The sequence below is a fragment of the Amblyraja radiata genome, chromosome 8 (assembly GCF_010909765.2).
Source record: "Amblyraja radiata isolate CabotCenter1 chromosome 8, sAmbRad1.1.pri, whole genome shotgun sequence".
Lineage (NCBI taxonomy): Eukaryota > Metazoa > Chordata > Chondrichthyes > Rajiformes > Rajidae > Amblyraja > Amblyraja radiata.
The window spans coordinates 68923072-68943555 of record NC_045963.1 but is presented as its reverse complement, the minus strand read 5'-3'; the positions used below and the strand labels follow the sequence as shown (position 1 = coordinate 68943555).

Below are 20484 nucleotides of genomic sequence, written 5' to 3'. Positions count from 1 at the left end.
GTTGACTTAGGTGTTCTGTATTGATGCATGTGATCCATTTAACATGCTATTTGTGAAGTAAGCAACTAAACAATTCTCTTTAACTCTTTAAAGTTAAACGCTTTATCTTCCCCACCCATTCCCGCACTGACCTTTCTGTCCTGGGCCTCCTCCATTGTCAGAGTGAGGCCCAGCGCAAATTGGAGGAACAGCACCTCATATTTCACTTGGGCAGCTTACACCCCAGCGGTATGAACATTAACTTCTCTAACATCAAGTGACTCTTGCTTTCCCTCTCTCTCCATCCCCTCCCCCTTCCCGGTTCTCCGACCAGTCTTACTGTCTCCGACTACATTTCATCTGTTTTCTTTGTTGTTACCTTCTCCCAACTAACAATGACCTATTCTACATTTTCATTGATCTCCATTCCCTTTGTCCTGTTTCACATCTTGCACTTCCTTATCTATACACTTCCTTATCGATGTACCTCCCATTCCCCTGACATCTGCCTGAAGAAGGGTCTCGACTTGTAACGTCACCCATTCCTTCTCTATTCAGCATTTTGTGTCCATATTCGATTTAAACCAGCATCTGCAGTTCCTTCATCCACAAAGCAATTCTCTTGACACCCCAACTTTCCCACCTACTTCCCTGCAACGGGCACATTACTAGCAGAGTGGAATGGATGAAGCCGGATTTCTAGGCTATGCGCATCAGCATCCTCCCGTTACCTTTCGCATCTGCGCTGCACGATGGCATCCAAACAAACCACAAATATGTCACAGAGCATTTGTCTCTCTGGACCACGGACATCTGTTTTGTTCCAGAGCAGACGGTAACCCACCGGAGATCGGGAAGACTCGCGGGAAACATAGAAACATAGAAAATAGGTGCAGGAGTAGGCCATTCGGCACTTCGAGCCTGCACCGCCATTCAATATGATCATGGCTGATCATCCAACTCAGTATCCCGTACCTGCCTTCTCTCCATAGTCCCTGGTCCCTTTAGTCACAAGGGCCACATCTACCTCCCTCTTAAATATAGCCAATGAACTGGCCTCAACTACCTTCTCTGGCAGATAATTCCAGAGATTCACCACTCTCTGTGTGAAAAATGTTTTCTCATCTCTGTCCTAAAAGATTTCCCCCTTATCCTTAAACTGTGACCCCTTGTTCTGGACTTCCTCAACATCGGGAACAATCTTCCTGCATCTAGCCTGTCCAACCCCTTAAGAATTTTGTAAGTTTCTGTAAGATCCCCCCTCAATTTCTAAATTCTACCGAGTACAAGCCGAGTCTATCCAGTCTTTCTTCATATGAAAGTCCTGACATCCCAGGAATCAGTCTGGTGAACCTTCTCTGTACTCCCTCTATGGCAAGAATGTCTTTCCTCAGATTAGGAGACAAAAACTGTACGCAATACTCCAGGTGTGGTCTCACCAAGACCCTGTACAACTGCAGTAGAACCTCCCTGCTCCTATACTCAAATTGACGGATTGCATTTATGATATTGCGTGCCGTTCTGGTCGACCCATTACAGGAAGGTTGTGGCGGCTTTGGAGAGGGTGCAGAAGAGGTTTACCGGAATGCTGCTTAACATTAGTAGGTTTATGGGCCTGTCCCACTTAGTGATGTTTTTGGCAGCTGCCGGTGTCTGACGTATCAGGGTCGCTGAAAGATTTTGAACGTTTCAAAATCCAGCGGGGACAAAAAAAATGTTGCGACACTTGAGGAGACACTGCGCGTCATATGTCATCGCAACTTTTTCGGTGACCTGATACGTCAATCAATGATGCCGACAGTCACAGAAAAAATCGCCAAGTGGGACAGGCCCTTTAAGCTTTCAGGAGAGACTGGACAATAGAGTCATGCAGGGTGGAAACAGGCCCATTTGGCCCGATTTGCCCACACCGACCAACATGTGCCATCCACACGAGTCCCGCCTGCCTGCGTTTGGCCCATATCCCTCTAAACCTATCCTATCCATGTACCTGTTTAAATGTTTCTTAAACGTTCTAATAGTACCTGCCTCAACTACCTCCTCCAGTAGCTCATTCCACACACCCACCACCCTCTCAGTAAAAAAAGTTACTCCTCAGGTTCCTGTTAAATCTTTTCCCCCTCATGTTTCCTTGATCTCCATTCCCTTTGTCCTGTTTTCACACCTTGCACCTCCTATATTTCTCAATTCCTGTTCTCTGGGCTAGACACACTGTGCGGCTCCCAAATCTATTCCTCTCATATACAATCCATATACACTTACAATCTTAAATAGTTTTCTCTGAAGAATTATCTGCTGATGGGTGGCCTGATAGAAGCTTATAAAATTATGAGAGACCTCATAATAATGGTCACGGTGGCGCAGCGGCAGAGTTGTTGCCTTTCAGCGAATGCAGCGCCAGAGACCCGGGTTCGATCCAGACTACGGGTGCCGTCTGTACGGAGTTTGTACGTTCTCCCCGTGTCCTGCGTGGGTTTTCGCCTAGATCTTCGATTTCCTCCCACACTCCAAAGAAGCACAGGTTTGTAGGTTAATTGGCTTGGTAAATGTTTTTAAAAAATTGTCCCTAGTGGGTGTAGGATGGTGTTAATGTGCGGGGATCGCTGGTCAGCGCGGACCCGGTGGGCCGAAGGGCCTGTTTCCGCACTGTATCCCTAAACTAAACTAAACTAAACATAATTTACGGTGGGTACGATCATCACATTTAAGAGACATTTGGACAGGTACATGTGCAACGGAGGCGGCTGGAGGCAGCAGAGGCGGCGAGGAGAGTTCAGGAGCTCTGTCCTCTATGCGGTGGAGTGCGCTCGGTCTTTTGTTCTGGAGTCGAGCTGAGAGAGAGTTGGATGCACACAGAGCTCTGCATCCCCTGGGATCTGAACGGGTTGTTTTTTCAAACCTGCAACAGCTAGATTAGAAACAAAGGGACAGAAGGTGCTGGAGTAACTCAGCGGGTCAGGCAGGATCTGTGGAAAACATGGATGGGTGACGTTTCTGGTCGGGACCCTTCTTGCCATGAGGATCCCGACTCGAAATGTCACCTACCCATGCTCTCCAGCGGCGCTCCCTGACGCATGGAGATAGTCCAACACTTCGTACCTTTTTTTAGTGAATATAAAATAGGTGACGATTCGGGTCGGGATCCTTCTTCAGACTGATTGAAGGTGGGGAGAGTGGGGGAGTGGAGGGGGGGGGGGGGGGGGGAGTAGGGGGCTGGGAGAGAGGAGAAGCAGAACAAAGGGTGACAGGTAACCCCCCCCCCCTCCTCCCTTACAATCAGTCTGAAGAAGTGTCCTGACCTGAAAGGAAACCTATCCATGTTCTCCAGAGTAACTATTTACCCCACTGAAGACCCTCGCACTATCTTTAATCCGACTTTACTGGACTTTATCTTGCACTAAACGTTATTCCTCTTATCATGCATCTACACTGTGGACGGCTCGATTGTAATCATGTATAGTTTTTCCACTGACTGGATCAGCACACATCACAAGCTTGTCACACATGACAATAAACTAAAATTAAACTAAAGATGCTGCCTGACCTACTAAATTACTCCAGCACTTTGTGTCCTTTTGTGTAAACCAGCATCTGCAGATCTGGTGTCTAGATTAGAAGCAATCTAATGTTTAACATGCAGTTCTTGTTTCGGATAATGTTCTAATTATTTGAAACATCCATTGCCCAACCCACCAATTTGGTTCTTGACACTGCAGATTGACCCACGAGCTGTGCATCACTTGAAACACAACTATTGAAACACAATGTCTCTATTTAGAAGGCTTAGGAAGTTCGCCAGGTCCCCAACAACTCTCACCAACTTCTACAGATACGCCATAGAAAGCATTTTATCAGGATGCACCGCAGCTTGGTTTGGGAACAGCTCCATCCAAGATCGCAAGAAATTGCAGCGAATTGTGGACGCAGCCCAGACTATCACACAAACCCACCTCCCTTCCAATGACCCCATTTATATCTCACGCTGCCTCGGCAAGACCAGCAGCATAATCAAGGACAAGTCACACCCTGGCCACTCCCTCTTCTCCCCTCTCCCATCGGGCAAAAGTTACAGAAGTGTGAAAACGCACACCTCCGGATTCAGGGATAGTTTCTTCCCAGCTGTTATCAGGCAACTGAATCATCCTTGATCACATTGAATGGATGCTGGCTCGAAGGGCCGAATGGCCTACTCCTGCACCTATTGTCTATTGTCTATCCTACCAACAAGCAGGGAGTGGTCCTGAACTACTATCTACCTCATTGGTGACGGTTTATCGTGAACACGATTTATCAGAGTTGGCTTTTCCCCATTTGTGTCTGCCGATGCGATAGGTTTTGATGAACGTTTGTTGTCTGATTAACAAACGAAGCTCTGTGCATTGAAAGAGGCTTACAGTTCTTACCAATCACACTGATCCGAGACACCAGGCCTAACATTTGGTCGGCAACAACTGCTGAAAATAGAAGCGACTAACGTCACCAAGAAAGCAACTGGGCTTGGACTCGACGGAACGGAGGTTTTGAATTCCGATGTTGAACACAACATTATGACTATAATAAACCAGCTTTATAAATATATCCATCTGTTGTACTAATGTGAGACATTGTTGCATCAGCTCATTGAAGTCAATAGACAATCGACAATAGACAATAGGTGCAGGAGTAGACCATTCGGCCCTTCGAGCCATTCAATGTGATCATGGCTGATCATCCCCAATCAGTACCCCGTTCCTACCTTCTCCCCATATCCTCTGACTCCGCTATCTTTAAGAGCCCTATCTAGCTCTCTCTTGAAAGTATTCAGAGAACTGGCCTCACAACTTTCCACAGATTCACAACTCTCTGTGTGAAAAATTGAAGTGTTGGGAATGTCTCCTGGAATTTCGATTCACACACCAAGGAAGATCAAATGTTGGCAGAAAAAAATACTAATTAAACTCCAGTTTCTTTCCTGCTGATCTTAATGTTCTTTGGAAGAAGGATATTTTAGATAAAATTCACTAGGTCCTCCCAGTCCAGATGCAGGATTTTTAATGGATAGATTTTTGACAAATTCATTTTTTCTCCATGACTGCAGAAGTGTTCTGAAGACCATCGAAATGTTCCTAAAGCCTGCTCTGAATTCTTAGCCCCAATGCCAAAGAATAGCTGGCACACTAACGTTATCCCAGCACCTAAACATCAATATTATTAACACAGCACAACATACCCGCTGGGTCACTGGCAAACAAGTAATAAAGATTTGGATGTATTAAACCTAACAACCTGAAGGATAATTGCAATAAAAGTAATGTCCCAGCTGTGGTGAGCTGTGCCACCTTGATATTCTAGAAAACTATTACCTGGCTGCTAATACAACAAGTTGCAGGAAAAATCCTACAGTCACATTAACTGTAAGGGATACTAGACCAAGTGCAGACCCGTTGGGCCCGCTCACCCAACGCAATATTCCATCAAACTGCGCATGCGCGGCTGGTGCGTTCAAAGTTGTGCCGTTGTCGGCTGAAATTAAGTTAAAGTTAATAAAGTGAATAGAGGACCCGTGGAGGCGTTTGTAACGCAGAAGGAAACTTACCAGTTGGGTCCCCGTTGTGAGGCCAGGCAAGTAAATGCGAAATAAAAAAACATGTCGATTTAAAAAAATGACATTTGCGATCTCATTGTGGCATTGTTGTGACGTCGAATGCAGCTGATGGGCAGGGCAAATGGAAAAGTGATTTTTGTAAATTTTAAAAAGTGTATAACTTGTAAAATATACCATCAATCTGAACGAAACTTGTTTTATTTACATCACAGGACAATGGTGAGTAAGGTGGGCCTAAAATTGTAGCACTATCGTGTACTGTTTTGGTGGGATTTCAGACACACACACACACATATATATATATATATACACACACACACATATATACACACACACATATATGTATATATATATACAAACAAACAAGATGAGTTTTAGTGATATTAAAAGATGAAATGTATTGCCGACTGGCATCATTGTGATAATGATCTAGTATTACACCCGAAAGCAACCTATTCCATATCTTGCTCTTACTATGTATTCTTTTCTTGAAGGGATATCAGAATGTAGTTTAGTTTAGTTTAGTTATACAGCACGGAAACAGGCCCTTCGGCCCACCGAGACCGTGCCGACCGGCGATCCCCGTACACGAGCACAAGGGCCAATTTACAATGTTTACCGAAGTCAATTAACCTACAACCCTGTACGCCTTTGGAGTGTGGGAGGAAATCTGATCACCCGGGCAATACTCATGCCGTCATGGGGAGAATGTACAAACTCCGTACAGACAGCACCTGTAGTCAGGATCGAACCTGGGTCTCTGGCAACTCTCCCACCTGCCATGAGGAGGGGGGGGGGGGGGGGGGAAGAAGAATGGAGGACCTGGCGTGGGGGGGGGACCACAGCGAGGGAGGGGAAGTGGGAGAACAAAGGGGAAGCTGGCGTACTTTGTAACTTTGTCAGCACCCCAGGTTGCAGCTATTTGCATACCTTGGATAGGCAAAGCAAATGATTTCACTGCCCCTTGTCACATGTGACAATAAAGTATTCCATTCCATACTGGTGACCCGGGTTCAATCCTGACTGCAGGTGCTGTCTGTACGGAGTTTGCATGTTCTCCCCATGACCGTGTGGGTTTTCTCCAGGTGCTCCGGTTTCCTCCCACATTCCAAAGACCTACAGATTTGCAGGTTAATTGGCTTCGGTAAAGATTGTAAATTGTCCGTAGTGTGTGGATAGTGTTAGTGTACGGGGTGATCGCTAGTTGGCGAGGACTCTGTAGGCCTGTTTCTGCGCTATATCTCCAAACACTAATAATGGTGTCTTGGTGAAAGAAGATTAGCTGAGGAAGTAAGAGATAAAACAGCCAGTGTAAGGACATCACCGCAATTATAAACGTTCTTCTGTGTTTGCTACCAATTAAGTGTGAATCAGATTAAATACATCTAATCTGGATAATTAACGATATATTGTTAAATTAGTACCTCAGGCACTTCATTTCACCATTACTTCTGATGAGTACAAATAGCAGAAGCAGTCTGCTCACGTTTATTTATTTTAGACATGCATTTTAAGGATAACACCTGGATCGCATTGGCTGTCAAAACTGTTTCAACACATCACATTAGCCTTGTAGTATCTGAACCACATTAGTTCCTGTTTATATGTCTGAATACAACATACGCCTTTTCTTTCAGCTCATTGACACACATTAATTTGCCAGCAAAGTCAGCCGATCATGTATTCATTTCAACTCATGCCTCCAAAAAGAGTCTGATTGTGCAAATGTGCCAGTTATCATTCACGACCATGAAGGAACTAATTAACACCCAACTTCACAATAGACACAAAATGCTGGAGTAAATCAACAGGCATCTTTAGTTTAAACAAAACAAAGTGTTTCTTCAAAGGGTCTCGACCCGAAACATCACCCTTTCCTTCTCTCCAGAGATACTGCCTGTCCCGCTGAGTTATTCCAGCATTTTGTGTCTATCTTCAGTTTAAACCAGCACCTGCAGTTCCTTCCTACCCACTTCATGGCCTACAACGTGTATTTCCAAATTATCATCGTTTACAGAATAACTGAGGATTTGTGGTATATTTATTGTTGATCGCATTGCATTTGTTACATATGTAAAGCTGCAGAAAGTAAGTATTTCAATGATCAGGCTCATATAATCCGGTTGGCTACTGGTGACTAGTCATTGAGTCATAGCGTGACACAGTGCGGAAACAGGCCCTTCGGCCCAACTTGCCCACACCGGCCCAACAATGTCCCAGCTACACGAGCCCCACCTGCCTACGCTTGGTCCATATCCTTCCAAATCTGTCATTTTCAAAGACAGCGGCAGATGCTAAATCTTAGGGTATTTTCAAATCAGAGATCGATAAATTCTTGTTTAGATAAGGTGTCAAATGTTGTGGGGAGAAGGCAGGAGAATGGGGTTAGGAGAGAAAGATGGATCAGCCATGATTGAATGGCAGAGCAGTTTCAATGAGCCAAATGCCCTAATTCTGCTCCTATGTCGGATGAATATTGGATATCATTAACCAAACGGGGTGGCCACGGTGGTGTAGCGGTAGAGTTGCTGCCTTACAGCTCCAGAAATCCCAACTATGGGTGCCGCGTGTATGGTGTTTGTACATTCTCCCCGTAACCTGCGTGGGTTTTCTCCAAGATCTTCGGTTTACTCCCACACTCCAGGTTTGTAGGTTAATTGGCTTGGTATAAATATAAATTGCCCTTAGTGTGTGTAGGGTAGTGCAAGTGTATAGGGATCACTGTTCGGCGTGGACTCGGTGGGCCGAAGGACCCGTTTCCGTGCTGTATCTCTAAAACTATAACTAAATTGTGGTTTAACCAAATTCAGCCTCTCTTTCTTCTGTATTCTAAGTGCAATGAAAACATGTAACATTGTGATTATTTCATGACCTCTTTCAGGTGAAACATTCCTCTTCAATGCCCCCGATATATGAGTATCTTGTGTCCAAGATGGCTGCTGTGAAGAGAGAGTGAACGCTGGCGCGCTTTGGCTGCCGCTGCTCTCTCTTCACTGTGTTTTTGATTTTCTGTTTTTGGATTGAATTCTGTTTTTAATTTGTGTCTCTGTGATGTCTTTATTACTTGTTATATTCCGATTATATGTTATTCCGATTACTATGTAAGGTGTCCTTGAGATGTCTGAAAGGCGCCCATTAAATAAAATTTATTATTATTATTATTATCTTGTGCATTTAATTCTGAGCAAAGCTTTGCAGTTGACGGCACAGTGGTGCAGCGGCAGATTTGCTGCCTGACAATGCCAGAGACCCGGGTTTGATCCAGACTACAAGTGCTGCCTGTATGGAGTTTGTACGTTTCCCCCCCGTGACCTGCGTGGGTTTTCCCCGGGTGCCTGATGTTTCTCCCACACTCCAAAGATATACAGATTTGTCGGTTAAATTGTCCCTGGTGTGTGTAGGATAGTGTTAAAGTGCACGGATTGCTGGTTGGCGGTGGGCCGAAGGGCCTGTTTCCACACTGTATCACTAAACTAAACAATCTCAGTCAATTGGTACACAAAATTGCTGGGGAAACTCAGCGGGTGCAGCAGCATCTATGGAGCGAAGGAAATAGGCGACGTTTCGGGCCGAAACCCTTCTTCAGACACTGCACTGCACAATCTCAGTCAATTGATCGTTTAGTTCAGAGATATAGCGCGTAATCAGGCCCTTCGGCCTACCAAGTCCATACCGACCAGCGATCCCTGCACATTAACACTATCCTACACACATATTTTACATTTATACCAAGCTGACCTGAATATACTTGGGGGTGGCACTGAACAGGTTAGACAATGAATAAAAAATCATCAGCTTTAGATTAGCTAAAAAAATAACCCTGCATCAAATTGTTGCTTAAATTAATAATGTTATGTATTATTTTGATTAAACTTGGCAGGAAACTGTGAATGTTTGCTCTGCTTGCATTTATTTTATCATCTCATCGTTTAGAAGCATACTGTTTCTCTGATTATTTTATTAATATTCTTTAATAGCTCACAGTATAATTTATCAAGAATATGGCCGTAATCTTACTTAATCTCCTCATTTACGTAATGTGCGAGATTTAGAGCTGGTAAACAATATCAAACTTTCTATCATTTTCACAAGGCCTTAACATGAATCAATTTCATGCTCTGAATTATTGCAGTATCGTAATTAAGTGAATCATTTGTATTATTTTCAGCATCTTTAAAAAGGCTTTATATTAAAATTTGCAATTGGTTTAGATGAATTAGTTGCCTAAAATAGGAACACTGCTGTAGGGAAAACAATTAAATTCAACATTATTTCTTCATGTAGCTATCTGCAGTAACTATCAAGATCATTTAAGCAGTGGGGGGTATAGCAGTTTCATTTATTGACTACATTCTCCAGACAGTAGTTTTCACGATAGAAGCTATCAAGAAAGGCACTTGTACAGCGCCTTGTGCAGTCTCAGAACACATCAAAGTGTTTCACAATCAAAATGGGTTGTCTGAGTATGTTTCTTATAGAAACATATACAATTCTTAAGGGATTGGACAGGCTAGATGCAGGAAAAATGTTCCCGATGTTGGGGGGAGCCCAGAACCAGGGGGTCACAGTTTAAGAATAAGGGGTAGGCCATTTAGGACTGAGATGAGGAAAAACCTTTTCAGCCAGAGAGTTGTGAATCTGTGCAATTCACTGCCAATTCACTGGATGTTTTCAAGAGAGAGCTTGATGGAGCTCTTAGGGCTAACGGAATCAAGGGATATGGGGACAAAGCAGGAACGGGGTACTGATTTAGGATGATCAGCCATGATCATATTGAATGCGGGTGATGTCTCAAAGGGCCAAAAGGCCCACTCCTGCACCTATTTTCGACGTTTCTTTGTTGTGTAGCACAGGAGATAGCTATTTTAAAAAATCTGCAGGACAATAATTTTGTTAGGGTAACAGAACAGACCGGAGACTTGCCATGGGTCGAAACCATAAATGCGGCCATTGAAAGACGAAGGATCTAAGTGTCTGAATACCTTTCCTCTTCCTTGGTCATCTGCTGCCAGCCCTGCACCCCAGCCCGCTCCTGGTCCATATCTCTCCACTACCTGCTCATCCTTGTGCCTATTTATAAGCCTCGAAAATGCCACTGTCGAACCTGCCTCCACCGCCACACCTTGGCAGCGTGTTGCAGGCACCCACCATTCTCTGTAAAATATAACTCGTCCCGCACATCATCTTAGAATGTGGTCCCTCACACCTTAACCATATATAACCAAATAACCATATAGAAACATAGAAACATAGAAAATAGGTGCAGGAATAGGCCATTCGGCCCTTCGAGCCTGCACCGCCATTCAATATGATCATGGCTGATCATCCAACTCAGTATCCTGTACCTGCCTTCTCTCCATACCCCTGATCCCTTTAGTCACAAGGGCCACATCTAACTCCCTCTTAAATATAGCCAATGAACTGGCCTCAACTACCTTCTGTGGCAGAGAATTCCACAGATTCACCACTCTCTGTGTGAAAAATGTTTTCCTCATCTCGGTCCTAAAAGATTTCCCCCTCATCCTTAAACTGTGACCCCTTGTTCTGGACTTCCCCAACATCGGGAACAATCTTCCTGCATCTAGCCTGTCCAACCCCTTAAGAATTTTGTAAGTTTCTATAAGATCCCCCCTCAATCTTCTAAATTCTAGCGAGTACAAGCCGAGTCTATCCAGTCTTTCTTCATATGAAAGTCCTGACATCCCAGGAATCAGTCTGGTGAATCTTCTCTGTACTCCCTCTATGGCAAGAATGTCTTTCCTCAGATTAGGAGACCAAAACTGTACGCAATACTCCAGGTGTGGTCTCACCAAGACCCTGTACAACTGCAGTAGAACCTCCCTGCTCCTGTACTCAAATCCTTTTGCTATGAATGCTAACATACCATTCGCCTTCTTCACTGCCTGCTGCACCTGCATGCCTATTTTAATGACTGGTGTACCATGACATCCAGGTCTCGTTGCATCTCCCCTTTTCCTAATCGGCCACCATTCAGATAATAGTCTACTTTCCTGTTTTTGCCACCAAAGTGGATAACCTCACATTTATCCACATTATACTGCATCTGCCATGCATTTGCCCACTCACTCAGCCTATCCAAGTCACCTTGCAGCCTCCTAGCATCCTCCTCACAGCAAACACTGCCCCCCAGCTTCGTGTCATCCGCAAACTTGGAGTTGTTGCATTCAATTCCCTCGTCCAAATCATTAATATATATCGTAAATAGCTGGGGTCCCAGCACTGAGCCTTGCGGTACCCCACTAGTCACTGCCTGCCATTGTGAAAAGGATCCGTTTACTCCTACCCTTTGCTTCCTGTCTGCCAGCCAGTTCTCTATCCACATCAATACTGAACCCCCAATACCATGTGCTTTAAGTTTGTATACTAATCTCTGATGTGGGACCTTGTCGAAAGCCTTCTGAAAGTCCAGATATAACACATCCACTGGTTCTCCCTTATCCACTCTACTAGTTACATCCTCAAAAAATTCTATAAGATTCGTCAGACATGATTTACCTTTCATAAATCCATGCTGACTTTGTCCAATGATTTCACCACTTTCCAAATGTGCTGCTATCCCATCTTTAATAACTGATTCTAGCAGTTTCCCCACTACCGACGTTAGACTAACTGGTCTGTAATTCCCCGTTTTCTCTCTCCCTCCCTTTTTAAAAAGTGGTGTTACATTAGCTACCCTCCAATCCTCAGGAACTACTCCAGAATCTAAAGAGTTTTGAAAAATCATCACTAATGCATCCACTATTTCTGGGGCTACTTCCTTAAGTACTCTGGGATGCAGCCTATCTGGGCCTGGGGATTTATCGGCCTTTAATCCATTCAATTTACCTAACACCACTTCCCGGCTAACCTGGATTTCACTCAGTTCCTCCATCTCATTTGAGCCCCGGTCCTCTGCTATTTCCGGCAGATTATTTATGTCTTCCTTAGTGAAGACAGAACCAAAGTAGTCATTCAATTGGTCTGCCATGTCCCTGTTCCCCATGATCAATTCACCTGTTTCTGACTGCAAGGTACCTACATTTGTTTTAACTAATCTTTTTCTCTTCACATATCTATAAAAACTTTTGCAGTCAGTTTTTATGTTCCTTGCCAGTTTTCTTTCATAATCTATTTTCCCTTTCCTAATTAAGCCCTTTGTCCTCCTCTGCTGGTCTCAGAATTTCTCCCAGTCGTCCAGTAGGCTGCTTTTTCTGGCTAATTTGTATGCTTCATCTTTTGTTTTGATACTATCCCTGATTTCCCTTGTTATCCACGGATGCACTAGCGGTAAGAAAAGCAATTACAAAAAATATAACAATTACAGCACGGAAACAGGCCAACTCGGCCCTTCTAGTCCGAGCCGAACACTTATTCTCCCCTAGTCACATCTACCTGCACTCAGACCATAACCCTCCATTCCTTTCCCATCCATATACCTATCCAATTTATTTTTAAATGATAAAATCGAACCTGCTTCCACCACTTCCACTGGAAGCTCATTCCACACAGCTACCACTCTCTGAGTAAAGAAGTTCCCCCTCATGTTACCCCTAAACTTCTGTCCCTTAATTCTCGTCATGTCCTCTTGTTTGAATCTTCCCTACTCTCAATGGGAAAAGCTTATCCACGTCAACTCTGTCTATCCCTCTCATCATTTTAAAGACCTCTATCAAGTCCCCCCTTAACCTTCTGCGCTCCAAAGAATAAAGACCTAACTTGTTCAACCTGTTAACGCTGCACCCTCTGCTCATTAACATTTCTACCCCAAGAAAAGGTATTCAGAAACTTATCTAATTTCAAATAGCAGGTAGACAAAAATGCTGGAGAAACTCAGCGGGTGAGGCAGCATCTATGGAGTGAAGGAATAGGTGACGTTTCTGATCGAGACCCTTCTGAAGGGTATCGACCCGAAACGTCACCTATTCCTTCGCTCCATAGATGCTGCCTCACCCGCTGATGTTTCTCCAGCATTTTTGTCTACCTTTGATATTTCCAGCATCTGCGGGTCTTTCTTAAATAATTTCAAATAGCATTCCCTCTCTCTCCGTCCCTCCCCCACCCGAGTCGTCTTACTGTCACTTCTTCCACAGCCAACAATGGACCATTGTGGGCTCCACCTATCATGAGTCATCGGTGCCGGCTCTGATTTGTTCTGAACCTTTTCTTACCGCTAGTTTTCCCCTTCCCCTGACTCTCAGTCTGAAAAAAGGGTCTCGACCCAAAACGTCACCTATTCATTTTCTCCAGAGATGCTGCCTGGCCCGCAGAGTTACTCCAGCACTTTGTGTCTCAGCTCATTCTATGTTTTGGACCTCTACTAATGTTGTGTAATGTTCCAGTAGACTTTGCAAGATGTTTTGCAAGACTGCTGTGAAGATAACGAGAGGTAAATAAGTTACCTACAACAGAACATTGGTACATGAGCTCTACATGAGCCAATGAGTTGGAACAGATCCACAGCTTGCATCTCAAAGCAATCAGCGGATCAGACAGCAATCAAAATCAATTTACTCAGAAAGACAAGTTAAAATGTAGAGGAAGCAGAAACTGAAACTACCCTCAATAAAGAGAGCAATTTTTTCCCAAGAAATTACATTTCTGGATCATTACGTTTTAATTCTGCACATAAAGTGAATCTCAGTCACTTAACTGTCTTCAAGCTTGATTTAACAGGAAAGATTTATTCTGCCTGTGTGTAGTGTTGTCGCTATTTCAGCCTATTTAAAAGCATAAGGGCGGGAGTCGGCTCAGGCAGTGCAGGAGTGCCAAATATTCCATAGTACCTTGCATGTTGCAAATTCAAGCATCGTTTATTAGGCTTTAAAAGACAGCATAACACGAGCACTCATTTTGGAAGAATTGCATGACACAGTTTAGCATTTTTGTTGCGAGATATAAATGATAAATTAACACATTTCTCCAATTTTCCCGTGTGTGGGATAATGTTAGTGTGTGGGTGATCGCCGGTCGGTGTGGACTCGATGGGCCGAAGGGCCTGCTTCTGCGCTGTATCTCTGAAGTCTAAAGGTTAACTTGTTTCTCTCTCTCTCTCTCTCGCTCACGCTCTGTGTTCTGATAAAAGACCTCAGGCTTGAAACATGAATTGTTTCTCCTGCCGCAGATGTGGGCTTAGCCGCTGAATACTGACAGCATTTGCTGTTGTCCTTGCCTGTTTCATAATCAGCTGTCATACATTTCTTTGGCAAACTTTGCAGCACTTTAAATAGTGTCCCAAGATAATGCAAATAATCCCGATAATCAACAATAAATTTATCAATGTCTGAACGACACTCGTAAGATGCCAAGCGTTCAGAGGATAAATTGGTGGCAAATGCAAGCAGCAGCAGCAGCAGGAGCAACAGCAGCAGGAGCAGCAGCAGCAGCGGCAGCAGCAGCGGCAGCAGCAGCAGCGGCAGCAGCAGCAGCAGCAGGATACGTTTGCGGATGTCACACTTATCTGGGCTGTTTGTTTCGGCATGGCTGTTTAAATCCGTGTTCTTGGATTTCAAATAGTGAAAGGCCTGGGTAGAGTGGATATGGAGAGGATGTTTCCACTAGTCCAGGGGTCGGCAACCTACGGCCCACGAGCCGATCCGGCCCGTAACCCAAAATCATCCGGCCCGCAGGCGTTTCAATTAGTTTTCGCGACCTGGGAACTGCAGCCAGTCCCGGGGACGCGAGGGATCTGGGAACTGCTAGTTAGTATGTATTATTAGTATGTATTATTACTAATTTATGTATTATTAATATGTATTATTACTAATACATACTATTATGTATGTACAGGTGAGAACGGCCAGGAACATCGGGCCTCCGTAGCGGCGACTGTGGAGGCCTCAATAGGCCCGACTATAGGTGGACATGGGGATAGACTGGACTTTGTGCCTTTGTTTTTATGTTTTAATGTTAAACTTTTTTAATGCTATGTATTTTTATTAGTGTGCTGCAAGGACATCTGAATTTCCCCTGAATAAGGGGATTAATAAAGTATTTATTATTATTATTGTTAATTTATGTATTATTAGTATTTATTATTACTAATTTATGTATTATTAGTATTTATTATTACTAATCACTAATTTAGTTAGTTAGTTAGTATGTATTATTATTACCTTCATTTATTAACTATGGTGATATATGTGGCCCACCATCAGCTCACAGACATGGGTCCTGGCCCCTATGCAGAACAGGTTGCCGACCCCTGCATTAGTGGGAGAGTCTAGGACCAGAGGTCATAACCTCAGAATTAAAGGTTCTTAGAGGGTGGTGAATCTGTGGAATTCATTGCCACAGGAGGCTGTGGAGACCAGATCAGTGGATATTTTTAAGGCAAAGTAATGATAATAATAATAATGGATGGGATTTATATAGCGCCTTTCTAATACTCAAGGCGCTTTACATCGCATTATTCATTCACTCCTCAGTCACACTCGGTGGTGGTAAGCTACTTCTGTAGCCACAGCTGCCCTGGGGCAGACTGACGGAAGCGTGGCTGCCAATCTGCGCCTACGGCCCCTCCGACCACCACCAATCACTCACACACATTCACACACAGGCAAAGGTGGGTGAAGTGTCTTGCCCAAGGACACAACGACAGTATGCACTCCAAGCGGGATTCGAGAGTAGATAGATTCTTGAGAATAGATAGATTTGTGCAGATTTAGCACCACTTTCAGGAGTGACACCAGGTGACGGTGACTTAATTGGCAAACACAGTTCCTGTACGTAACTCTGGGTCCACCCAACAAAGCTGACTCTCACCTGGTCATCATTTAAACCAGATTACTTTTTAAACTGGCTGCCTTCAGTCAACCCCCAGAAACAAGCTATAATCCTGGAGATGGTGTTCCTTTGATGTAATCATGAATGCATTTCATGTTTGCGGGGGGACAGCACAATATTGCGGCCGCTGCCTCACAACCTCAATCACCCGGTTCAATCCTGACCTAGGCAACTCTCTTTGTGTCGAGTTTGCACATTCTCCCTGGGCTTCTGCATGGGCTTCCTCCAGTTTTCTCCCACATCCCAAAGATTTGCAGATTTATTGGCCACTCTGTGTAGTCCATGGTACATAGGTGAGTGGTAGAATCACATTGGTGAGCAGTATAAATCTGCAAGGACTTATGGTATGTGAATACAGTCATAGAGTGATACAGCGTGGAAACAGGCCCTTCGGCCCATCTTGCCCACACCAACCCAACAGTGTCCCAGCTACACAAGTCCCACCTGCCTGCGCTTGGTCCACATCCCTCCAAATCTGTCCTATCCATGTACCTGTCTAACTGTTTCTTAAACGATTGGATAGTCCCAACCTCAACTACCTCCTCTGGCAGCTTGTTCTGTGTGAAAAAGTTACCCCTTGGATTCCTCTTAAATCTTTTCCCCTTCACCTTGAACCGGTGTCCTTTGGTCCTCCATTCCCCTACTCTGGGCAAGAGACTCTGTGCATCTACCCGATCTATTCCTCTCATGATTCAGTAGATGTGGCTTGTGGGGTGAGTACAGGGGATAGGTGCGTTTGCGGAAATAGGTACTGGTGGTTGGCACAGACGCAGTGGGCCAAAGGGCCTGTTCCCAATCTGAATGACTCCGTGGAAAGATTGTGGCGGTACTGCTGCTCTTTCTCATACTGCTTATCAACACATTCAAGTTCAGACACACCAACAATAGGGTGGCACAGTGGCGCAGCGATAGAGTTGCTGCCTCACAGTGCAAGACGCCCGGGTTCGATCCTGACTACGGGTGCTGTCTGTACTGGGTTTTTACGTTCTCCCCGTGACCTGTGTGGGCTTTCTCCGGGATCTCCGGTTTCCTCCCACACTCCGAAGGCGAACAGGTTTATAGGTTGCTTGGCTTGGCTTGGCGTAATTGTCCCTAGTGTTTGCAGCACAGTGTTAGTGGGCGGGGTGATCGCTGTTCGGCGCGGACACGGTGGGCTGAAGGGCCTGTTTCCACGCTGTATCTCTAAACTAAACGAAATATTTTACCTCATCATCCTCTCTAAACGGGCCAATTTACGCCAATTCTAGCACTTTTATGTGTTACTGTGTTTTGTTCCGCGCTATTCTCAAACTACATAACGTGGTTGCAAACAAGATGCATCTTGTTTAGGTGTGTTGACGCTGCCTGTGGTTCCCAGCGTTCCGCTGCTGGTTCCTTGCAGGCGGCTGCCGAAGGTTAGCTTACCATTCCCGAAAAAAGTCCGCACACTCCAACGATGCAGAGGATGTTGAACACCGCAGAGCCCACGATGGTTCCCACTCCCACGTCCCCCTTCGTGATGAACACCCCTGAAAAGTGGAAAGGCGAGTGTGAGTAATGATGTGCATGCATTCACGTGGTCGCCGGATAGCAACACACTCCTCGCAACGGATGTAATGTCGAGGCTCCACGAGGAGCTGGTCAGGACGCATATTGTGAGCAATTCTGGGCACCCTATCTGAGGAAGGATGTGCTGCCTCTAGAGAGGGTCCAGAGGAGGTTGACACGAATGACCCCAGGAATGAGTAGGTTAACCTATGATGAGCGTTTGTCGGCACTGGGCCTGTACTCGCTGGAGTTTAGAAGAATGAGGGGTGGGGGACCTCATTGAAACGTACAGAATAGTGGAAGGCTTGGATAGAGTGGATGTTGAGAGGATGTTTCCACTAGTGGTAGAGTCTACGATTACAGGTCATAGCCTCAGAATTAAAATACGTTCTTTTAGGAAGGAGATGAGGAGAAATTTCCACCTCCAGCATTTTTATCTACGTTCGATTTTTCCAGCATCTGCAGTTCTTTCTTAGAAATGTCTATAGCCAGAGGGTGGTGATTCTGTGGATGAGGTAACGATTGGCTGCCTCACCCGGCCTAGGTGCCACATTTTCAAGGGAACTTTGGGCGGGGTGGAGGGGGGGGGGTTAAATTCTGTCTGGATTAATTTTGTCTGCATTAAAGGAGGTGACGGACCACCAGTTGCCGGATAATCTCTGGCGGACCCCCATATTCCCATAAAGAATGTGCTATGCACAAATTAAGGTTCTTGCCGATATTAACGTCACACCGATCAACAGGGGGCTTAACAAGGTGGGGGAAATATAAGCCCGCGTGATCTGGATGGGTTACCTATGACGGAGGTGAAGAGCTCGGGGGCTGAGCTTCCAGCTGCCATGAACGTGGCTCCCGCCACATCTTCACTAAGATGGAGTCGCTGTGGAAGAGAAGGCACACAGAGAGAACATGTCAGAGTAGGTCGTCACCACGGCAATTAGGCCGTAGAACCAACCGTGCAGCAAAAGGAACAGTAGACACAAAACGCTGGAGTAACTCAGCGGGACAGGCAGCATCTCGGGAGAGAAGGAATGGGTGACGTTTTGGGTCGAGACCCTTCTTCAGACCGTCCGAAGGGCCCCACAGCAGAAGCGTCCACGTCGCGGGGCTGGAAACTGGAAATACCCCGAGCTAATTCTGCCACCACCATCATCTTCTGCAACAAGTGATGGCTTCCACTGAACGGATGATGACAGGGATGTCAACATTTGAAACATGGAAAATGGACACGAAAGAAGAAGACAGTCTGAAGAAGGGTCTCGACCCGAAACGTCACCCATTCCTTCTCTCCAGAGATGCTGCCTGTCCCCGCTGAGTTACTCCAGCTTTTTGTATCTATCTTCGGTGCAGACCAGCATCTGCAGTTCCTTCCTACAGCAAAGGACCAGATTCGGCCCACGATGTTTGTGGCACCATGATGCCAAATTAACTTAATTTGTTCTGCCTGCACGTGGTCCCATAGCCCTCCATTCCCTGCATATCTATGTGTGCATCTAAACACCATCTAAAATTCACTATTGGATCTGCTTCCTCTGCCACCCCTGGCACAACGTTCCAGATACCCGCCCGTTCCGTGTAAACAAACCTGGCCCGCACGTCTCCTATAATCAGTTCATTGGCTTCGGTAAAGATTGTAAATTGTCCCCAGTTTAGTTTAGAGATACAGCGCGGAAACAGGCCCGTTGGCCCACCGGGTCCGCGCTGACCAGCGATCCCCGCACATTAACACTATCCTACACCCACTAGGGACCATTTTTACATTTGCCAAGCCAATTAACCTACAAACCTGTACGACTTTGGAGTGTGGCGGGAAACCGAAGATCTCGGAGAAAACCCACGCAGGTCACGAGGAGAAGGTACAAACTCTGTGCAAACAGCACCTCAGTAGCACCCGTAATCGGGATCGAACCTGGGTCTCCAGCGCTGCATTCGCTGTAAGGCAGCAACTCTACCGCTGCGCCAGAAAAGTGCTAGTGTACGGGGATTGCTGGTCAGCGTGGACTCAGTGGGCCGAAGGGCCTGTTTCTCGCTGTATCATTAAACTAAACTAAACTAAACAAAGGGAACAACACTGGCTACTCTCTGGTCCTCCGGGACCTTGCCTTTGGTTGAAGATGTAAAAAAATTTGACAAGGCCACAGCCATTCAGCCCTTCAAGTTTACTCTACCATTCAATCATGGCTGATCTATCCTTCCATCTCAACCCCATTGCCCTGCCTTTTCCACATAACTCCTGACACCCATACTAGTCAAGAATCTATCTTTGCCTTAAAAAACATCCATTGACTTGGCCTCCACAGCCTTCTGTGGCAATGGATTTCACAGCGTCACCACCCTCTGACTAAAGAAATTCTTCCTCATCTCCTTCCTAAAGGATCATCCTTTAATTTTAATTCTGAGGCTATGGCCTCTGGGCCTAGACTCTCCCATTAGTGGAAATATCCTCTCCACATCCACTCTATCCAGGCCTATCACAAGGATTTGAGTATAGGAGCAGGGAGGTTCTACTGCAGTTGTACAGGGTCTTGGTCAGACCACACCTGGAGTATTGTGTACAGTTTTGGTCTCCAAATCTGAGAAAAGACATTCTTGCCATAGAGGAAGTACAGAGA

At 45.3% G+C, this 20484-nt stretch overlaps 1 protein-coding gene across 1 annotated transcript in view; it reads right to left on the bottom strand.

The window, feature by feature from the left end:
• slc24a3 (solute carrier family 24 member 3) overlaps positions 1-20484 on the bottom strand; it is a 218625-nt gene that overhangs the window by 43565 nt on the left and 154576 nt on the right. Inside the window, exons 5-6 of the mRNA XM_033026185.1 lie at positions 18668-18752; positions 17750-17853 (exon numbers count right to left, since the gene is read on the bottom strand). Of these exons, the coding sequence (XP_032882076.1) occupies positions 17750-17853; positions 18668-18752 (189 nt within the window). The remainder of the gene's footprint in view (positions 1-17749; positions 17854-18667; positions 18753-20484) is intronic.